The 9,414-nt window shown below is 41.8% G+C and overlaps 1 protein-coding gene across 1 annotated transcript; it reads right to left on the bottom strand.

Moving 5' to 3' along the window:
• Positions 1-1,882: 1,882 nt before the first annotated feature.
• Positions 1,883-7,965, bottom strand: LOC133913382 (upstream activation factor subunit spp27-like). The gene is made up of 6 exons (XM_062356517.1): positions 7,482-7,965; positions 5,442-5,553; positions 5,152-5,323; positions 4,511-4,573; positions 4,271-4,434; positions 1,883-2,268 (listed from the first exon to the last, which is right to left on the bottom strand). The coding sequence occupies exons 1-6, from the start codon at positions 7,844-7,846 to the stop codon at positions 2,146-2,148; spliced, it is 999 nt and encodes a 332-aa protein (XP_062212501.1). The 5' UTR covers positions 7,847-7,965; the 3' UTR covers positions 1,883-2,145.
• Between the last annotated feature and the right edge of the window lie 1,449 nt (positions 7,966-9,414).

The raw sequence follows: 9,414 nt of genomic DNA, 5'->3' as shown, positions 1-9,414 counted from the left end.
CGCATGATTTTTTTAGATAATGGAATAAAATATATCCCAGCCGTGCATGCTGTGGAAACATGTATGATGTTACAACAAAATGCTGTTTTTTTCTTTTCTTTTTTTCTTCAGTTCTACTCCGGTTCCACAATGACTACAAGCTTGTGAATATCTTTCACACCATTTAACATGTCACGTGTTTCTTAAATTACACTGTGTCAACCATCCATGCCATTTCTAGCTTATTATTCTTTCCATGAGTGATGGACTAAGTATACATGAAAGAAAAGTTTGACCTAAATATTTCGTTTTCATCACATGGAGAACAGAGCCTGTACTGCTGCACTTCGAGCTTGGCCGTTGTCAACTGAATTCAAATACTCTGCACTTCGACGAGGACCGGCAAAAGTGGCGTGAAAAGGGCCACTTGGCCAATTGACAATTTCCAGCCCTTTAACTCTTTTACTCCGTATTTTATAAATAAAAAAGCCTTTGACTTTTGCAGGATTTGAGCAAGCGACGAAACGCCATCAAGTCTTCGCGGCGCACACCAACACATCGAGCTGCGTTTTATCCTTATCTTTTCTGCCTGAAGATGTCGGCTTTGGCCTCTCCTCCTTCCTATCTGGTCCCGGATCTCTCTCTCTCTCTCTCTCTCTCTCTCTCTCTCTCAGTAGTTGGCGCGAAGTCACCGAGTAAAAAGGCATGTAATATAAGCCCACTGGCTCTTCCTCATACAGACACACACTTGCGCACCGTTGCCAAAATATACATTGATCTGGTATTTCCTTCTTGTTTGGAACGCATGAATTTTAAGTGGATACTACAGATCATTTGAATTTTGGAGCCTCTTCTGAAATGTGAGTAGCATAACTGAACAAGATTGACGATTGCTAGGTATCTACTCTACTGTCGCCGTCTTCGTTTTGAACGAAAAGAAATTAGCAGCGGAGAAGAGATTTTGAGAATCTGAAACAGTTGAGGCCGCTGTCAACTGAATTTTACCGGTGAAAGCAGACGATGGGGGGCGAATCGGAGGCCATCTGGGCGACGGGGACGGGTGCACGAGCCACACGGCACTCGGCCCCGTTCTTTGGCGATCTCTCACCAGATCTTTCTCCTCCTCCACACACACAAGCTAGAATCCGTGCAACTCGACTGAGACGTCGCTATGCTTTGCTGTCTCTGTTCCTCGCATTTTTCAAGGACAATCAGTTTTACATCTTCACGACAGTTGATGAAGAAATCCGACCAAGAGAATAAATATATGTGAAGTATGAAGTGGGAATACGCTTGCAAAGCATGAAGACGCTTCAGTACTTCACATGGACGGATCCCGGGCAACCACCACCTGACCGCGAGAAAGACCGGAGACGGCGACGCACAGCCAAACAGCTAGAACAGAATAGACTCCGGCCTCACCAGATTCACATTCTGCCTGTGCAATGTGCACCCTTTGATACCGGAAATTCCCACAATCGCATTAAGAAACCGAAGCACCAGGGCGAAAGGTATCAGTAGGGCGCAAATCGCATTACTTGACATTGCCTTTCTCATGCAATCTGCTATACCACCCACAAGATCAAACAGATGCAGTTTAGGTGACCAAAGACGTGTCCCCTAAACAAGTGGAGGTGCAACCAACCAATAGTCAGTCGGAAGATACAGAAAGGTGGGTGCACAGTGCACTGCTGCTACAAACTTCATCCATATCACGAGCTAGAAAGTTGAAAGATTCACTGAAAAGTGGAATCCCCAATTCACAAGTCTCAACCCTGCTGTCTTAAGAGACAAGTGCTAGTGCCTTCCCTTTGCCTTTACGGTGCCATGAGTACTAGAGTCATTTGAGGAGACCAAGCAATCTAATCCTGAACCCTAAGCATAATAATGGAGGGCCATCAACTCAGAATGAACGCAGTAGAAGCCATACATACACATAAATTTATGTCTCTACATTTTGGGAGAAAGCGAAATGGTTAGTCAACAGTTTGATAACTTCATTAGACATTGATGAACCTACAATTGATAGCGGGCGAAAAGTGCCAACAACTCCCACAGGTTAAAATCTCACACTTCTCACATAGCTCTAACTGTTCCATGATTACATATTCTGCAAAACAAAACCACCCATCATTTTGGGTGTTAGCAGATCTGGATGGCAGGTTGCTACTTCGTCTTGGTAAAATGGGGGGCAAGCAGCTTCGAAACTGTGAAGCCGTTGAATGATTCAACTTGCAATAGATCCTTCAGCTTCTCATCGCAGATTATTTTCCTCCGATCAGAAGGATCCTTCCACCACAGAAATAAGAGGAGAGCAATTAAGAACAGATTGCCATATTAAAAGGAATATGCACAATATATGAAATGGTAGTGATAAATGTATTTCAGGTCTTCCTTACTACTATTTCTACATGACCGATTTCAATGACTATTAACTTTAAATACTTTAGGAGCACATACAAATACATAAACAAGGGCTGAGCTAAAAATATAAAAGAAATTGGAAAATTCCAGGCCCAGATTGTCCAACTCAATCGATGCCTTGATTTTCTCAAAGTAGTCCCACTTCAGAAATGTTTGTATATTCCAGGGCTTTGGTATTGAATGAAGGGAAAATGCAGCTCAACAGCATCACTGAGATTGAAATTTAGGAAAAGAACAATGCAACTGGGTTGGACTGCAAAGTAACACCCAAAAGAGAGGAAAATAGAAATTATGGAATATATCATCGCCATTGAGATTACCTTTTTAGTTTTACGGATGGACTATATAAGGCAAGAATAGAAATGACAAAATTGTTCATGGCGCACCACAAAGAGAAGCTAGAAATATGGGTTAGAAGAGAGAGAAAACAATGGATAAGCGCATATCCTACCTGCAGATATAGCATAGAGAAACAGGGGGTGCATGTCCTACTTTGCGGATGACACCCTAATTACAACGCATTTTGCAGAATTACCCCTGATACTATTTGCCAGCGCAGCCCGATTGCAATGTTATTTTCCTAACATGTGGTCTTTGTGATGCTACTGAGCTAATTTTCCTTCATTATTGGAGGTGACAGATATATGACACAACAAAGGCCTGCATTCTTGAGGCAAGCTAATTCTTGCAACAAGTTTAAAATAATGACAGAGTACAGCAGTGTACTACGATTTGGCTATTCGGTGTCTATTTAAAAAGACAAGCTCACAGCACATCTGGAAAGGGTGATTTCCTGTAGTCTAGACCAACCATACATCAGTCAACAGAATTATTACACCATTTCTTTGGATGTGGCACGTCATTTGGCCTGAGGCTGCAGAATAGCAACCATAGAATGGTCAATGGTGTACTCCTGACACTTGTGAAAACAATTTAGTTGGGCTGTGTCTTGTGAAAGCTGGAAGCCTGGAACCTACACTGTCAGTACTGTAATCAGGGTTTTGAAAATCTGTTTTCCACAATTTCCTAGACCTTGTCTGGGAGGCAGGAGCCAACTGATAGCAGGTCCGATCCTGGTCACATTCTGTTCTCTCTTTTTTCAAAATTTCAATAGCTTTAAAAAATTCCAACAACATAATAGAAAATAGAGTTCAAAACAACAGCAACAAAAAAGAAGTAAAGAATGGGCAAACTCCCCCCAGTATTTTCCATTCCCAATACCCACAGGGAATTTTCCAGTTACCAGCAGTAACTGGCTGGTTACTGCCAGCAATTTAGAACTCTGGCTGCAATGCCCAATTGCCCATTGTGCACAGGCATACAGCTTATTTTTAGAAAGGCAACTGAAATCAATAAGGGCCTGGAAGCAAATATATCTTGAATGTCAGCTACAATAGAACATCTGCTGAGGCAGCTTCTATGCATTGCCATGTAAATAAGAATACAGTAGAATATACATGGTACTTGCAAGTGATCCAGACCAAGGCAATAAGGCACTAGATGATTATGCTGTACGAAAAATTGATAGCCTTAGCAGGGTAATATCATTCACTGCACAACCAAATTTCATGAGTTCAAATGCTCCAGACTATTTTACAATAACAACGGATCCAAAACTTATAGTTTACCTGACCTCATATAGCTAGTATTCCAAATAAAACCCTGAATACAACTACATAATGCATGAGTACAATACAAAAACAGCAGATCAGATGGTATGCACATTCAAGCATGAAAACAATCCTTAAGGTTCACAAAAAGAATCTCCTGCTTTGACAACTGAATCATTGTCAATCCGTATCTAAAAGACTAAGCATTTCACATTGATATTACAAACAATAAAGCAATATCCAGGGCAAGAAATTACCTGCAAGTTGTTCTCTTTTATGTAACCCCACATTCTCTTCACGACATCTGATCGTGATAGCATACTCTCACCAGTGCCGATAAATTTCACTAAATCATCCGAAAGTTGAAGGGGCGCAAGAAGACCAGATCCAGACCCCGAAGAGCCACCCTTTTGCTTCTTTCCTGCAAGGACATTTCAGCAGCAGGCTAATGAGAACAGAAACTCATGATTGTGGGAAGACAAGTAAATATTTCAAACCTTCACTCCTGTCTCTCTTTTGCGGCTTCTCTTTGGGCGTTGATCTGTCAGGAGAGACAGGACCTGGCAAATCATAGTCAAATAAGTAATTTGGCGCTGGAATTGATGAACTAGAGATAAGTTAGCCAAAGCAATAGACATAGTAATCTAACTATAGGGAATGGGACCTGGATTTCATCATTTTAACTAACGTAATAAGCAAAGCTGGTAAATAAATCAGGCTGTATTTAAGCTCACATGAAAGTTTCCAGTGAACAGGGATCAATTAAGTACAAACACTCAAGCTAGTCAAAACAAACTACAGTAAGGAACAAAAACATATGAGTAATAAGTATGAACATAAAGAGTTCAGAGTTCTTAACGGTTGCAAAGTAAATTGTAACATATTTCATCTGTTATTGCTTATTGGACCTCCGCCCCCACCCCCACCCCCCCGGGGCTAAAAATTCAACAGAGTAGAACCATAAAATAGGTAAAACCCCAATATTGGACTTCAATTCAATTCAGTTTTCGTTGCATCTTCTTCCTAGATGTGAGCATTCATACTCGGTGTCAATATGGAGAGGGAACATGCTAGTACAGCACTGGTTCATAACTTCTTGGCTGGTACGCACACAGAACTCAGAGAGAGAGAGAGAGACCCTCAGAATTCAATGGCCAAATATGTTTGGTCAAAGCTTTATTCATTTGGAACATATCGATGGAATTGACATTGAAGATCTTCCTCAATCTCTCATCGGGTAGAATCTTCCTCTTATTGCTTTGGTCTTGTAGATTATTTTGTCGAATATATGCCCAAAGCTTCTTGACCACCTGATAGCAAACAAGCACAGCAAGAAAGAACTCAACAGTATATCCTTTTCACAGTTAATTGATCTGTCATTCATCCTATGAAAGTTATGCAAAGACAGTATTTAGGAAATGGTGTTACCTCTGTCCTAGCTAACTCAGAGGCGCCAACAAACTCTTGAAGTGCCGGGGAAAGACTGCATAATTTCGTAAAGCCACCACCCCTTCTCTTCCCGTCATTATCTTTATCCATTCTACCAAAATTGAGAAGACAAAAGGCATATTTAACATGATGTGATCATTCGGAAAGAATCGGCACTACCAACAAGAAAAAGTTATGCACATGTGTAACAGAGCTGGTAAAACCTATTTAACAGTTAAAACTGCCTCAACAAATATGACATAGATATGCATGCAGTGATGATCAGTCAGTTGGCATCTTAATCTCATGAATCATGTAAGACTACAGTTCCAGAGTAACTATAAGTACAGCAGAAAGAATTATGGTTTGTCCTAACTGATAACAGATTCAGGTGGGGAAAACCCATGAACAATTCTCTGTAATGAACCCAATGGCATTAGAGCTACACAAATCCATCAGGGAGCAGTAGTGCCAACTGATTACAGCTACCATCTTCCCACATATTTAAGAACTCCTCCTTCATGATCTCGAGCTGTTCAAGAATATAGTGGATAAAAGAAATGGAAAATGAGGATCAAACCAAAACTAACTGGTATAATGAGAATCACGGCAAGCCTATCCAGTTAGTGAACTTCGAAGGTATTAATATGATATTCCATCCTAATCAGAATAACAATTGGTTCACCACAAATTGAGTTTGTGGAACTAACAAACATCGGTGCAACCTTCCAATTCACTGTAGTAAAAAGTAACAGAAGTGAATACACTCCACAACTCGTATCATCTTTCAAGATATCCAAGCAACAACACAACCCAAGTAGTTAATATTTCACATTCCATGTCACAGTTTGGGATATTTGTGGAAGGTTGAGATCACAAGTGATAATTGCCGCGTGATTCTGGGTGTAGCGCTGGACCTCCTCGGCACAGCTGAGGAGCCGTGGTCGGCTACCACACCAGTTAGGCAGGGCGGAGACTGGGATGATAGATTGTCAATTCTTGCTTGATTAAACCATGCGGCTTGTCTGACTTATATAGTGTCATTTAGAGATAACTCTCCAATTTGGCTAGGCTCCATCTAGAGGTAAGTTTCCAACTAACAAACGACAAGATACTATGCTTAACAATCTGAATCTAAACTGAGGTAACTTAACTCTGGACTGGGCCTGCAGAAGATATAGCGACTTTGGCAGCCCTCCTTGTGCCTAGCATAGGTTATGTGCCCCACATGACATCCCCAGATCTTGTAGGGGAAAATACGCTATCCAGTGCATGAAGAGTGTGGCGATGCTTTTTAGGATGTAAATGAATTAATCAGAGGGTGCAATGTTGAGGAGTAAAATCACTACAGCATCTCCATTGAATGAGGATATCATACTAGCAAGTAGCAATTAAGAATATTCATAGATTTAGCTCAAACAAGCATCGATAATCTAGCGTGCATGAAATATCAAAATCCACGAAAGGTGGGAGATACAACTAACACCACAGCAGAATACAAAAATTCGCCGAACTATATTCACAAATACATCACTCTTGCACAAACATAAGCATTTCTGGACCATCCTAACTAGTTTATGCAAACCACAAACCACAAAAAATCCAACTACAGATGCTTCATTCGGCATTCGCACAACAAATTTGGAAGAGACTAAGCCACATAAAGCATAAAGAACCATAAAAACAGCTGCATATTGCACTAAAATGGCAAACATGCACCAGGTTCATGCAAATGTAAAGAAAACAATAACGAAGGCATGCAAAATCTTCCGATACCCCACTAATGGAGCCAAAATCACACCACAAACGCTAACCAAAAAGCCATTTCCTACAGCAAGCAATGCAATCCAGAACCCTCCAAGAAGGAGGAACGCTGAGCTCAGCCCTGGAACCCCATCACTGTTCGCATCAAAATACACATTCCAAACGCACAGAGCCGACACATTCCCCCACGATTCGCACAAACGACGCATCCACAGAACCCTAAACGAAGCAGAAGATGCAGGGGGGGGGGGGAGACGGAGAGCAAAAGCGCCTCACCGCCGCTTCTTCCGGTCGCCGCCGCCGCCGCCATCCCCATCCTCGTCTTCCTCCTCCTCGTCTTCTTCCTCTCCCCCTTCGCCATCCTCCTCCTCTTCCCCCTCGCCCCCCTCCGTCTCCTCCTCCGGCTCAGGCTCCTCCTCCTTGGGCACCGCCGCCTCCTCGGGCTCCGCCGGCTCGGCCTTGGCGGCGACCTCGGCGAGGAAGAGGTCGACCTGCTCCCGGATGAAGGCCTTCTTGTGGGAGAGGTCGGCGCCGAAGTCCTCCTCGAGGCGGCGGCGCAGGGCGGCGGTGGTCGTGGTGTTGAGGTCCGACGACCGCAGCACCTCCCGCAGCCGCTCCACCAGCTCCGAGTCCGACACCATCGCCGCCCGGTCGGTTTGGGGTCTGTGGCTTGCTGGCGCACGGGTGCCGGGGTTTCGCCTAGTTTGGTTTGCGTGGGCTGAAATGTGGCGGCGGCTTGCGGGCGTTGGGCCGCCCAAATACACCGTCACTCTCACTCATGCTATGTTTGCAAGTAAGGGGAGGGAATTATAGGGAAGGAGATCTTTGAGAGGGTTTTAAGAGCAATTTATTTCTCCGTTGAGATCTCTCCGTTCAGATTTTTTTTTCCTACGGCTGTTTGCAAACAAGGGGATAAAATTTTAAAAAATAAAATAGTCTTAAAAATAAAAAATAAAAGAAATCAATAATATGAGAAATTCATTACGCATATCACAAGATCGTGAAAATAAGCACAAAGTTTATATACCACAAAAATCACAAACGTTTCCTAGAATGGTATGGATGTCATATATGATTTCAACGTTAGCTCAGACAAGATGCAAACAGAGCAGCTGACATATCAAGATTGCAACACGCACTCCAGTTTGCAACCACATCTTTATAATCTTGTGCAAACTGTCGGAAGCCAATATTACTTGAAAAATAAATAAAAGAGACTATATAAGTGACATGTCGTAATATAATCCGTTACTTACAGTAAAAAGTGATGGATCGTAGTTGTGATCCGTCATTGATGATAACTCATTAGTGACATATTATCTTAGACCAGTCATTAGTGATGGGTGAAAATTTTACCCATTACTTAATGATAACTCATCTTCTAGACCCGTCATAATTTGATCTGTCACTAATGATGTTAATTTTTTATTTTATTTTATTTTTCTCATTTTTTTTCTCATTTCAACAACACTAGAATAGAAACTATTGTACATTTCTGCTCAAGTTTGATGTAAAGAGTGGCGACTATGGGCACAAATGTGCGTTTCAAAAACGGTGCAGAAACTTCCAGTGGCAGAACTTAATCTTCCAGACCATTTTTGACCTCCAAAAATTCGCTGAACCAGACAAAGTCAGTGATAAATGGATGTAACTTTTCCTGTAAATGTTCGTAGAATCAAAAACACCGAAATTAGTGTTCGTATGCAAAAATTATGCCCATTTTACTGAAAAAATGTTGGGTCATACATTTTATTTGTCAAAATGAAAATCAGTCATCGGTGACGGGTCGTAATAGTGACCCATCACCAATGACCTTTGACAAAAAAAATTAAAATGATAACATCTACAGCTTCCTTCAAAACGCACACGAGGGTGAGGTGGTAAGGGCGCTACGCGCGAGAGACTAGGTCGCGGGTTCGATTCCGTCGGAACGCAAATTATAAAAACAGTGTGAAAAATCACCTGGCGAGTGGTGATAGCCTTGCGTTAGGATGTTTCGGTGAAAAAAATATTTGTTTTGATTTTTTCATGTCAAAAAATGGGGAAAATATCAACCATAAGTAACAGGTCATAAACTGTGACCTGTCACTTATAACCTTAATAAGTGACATGTCAAGTTTTTACCCGTCACCAATATAAATAGTTATTAGTGATACGTTTAGGTAACAGATACGGTATCTGTCACCTATTATGATTATAACTCGTCACT

This window comes from Phragmites australis, chromosome 3 (genome assembly GCF_958298935.1).
Source record: "Phragmites australis chromosome 3, lpPhrAust1.1, whole genome shotgun sequence".
Classification (NCBI taxonomy): domain Eukaryota; kingdom Viridiplantae; phylum Streptophyta; class Magnoliopsida; order Poales; family Poaceae; genus Phragmites; species Phragmites australis.
This window is presented reverse-complemented; position numbering and strand designations above follow the sequence as displayed.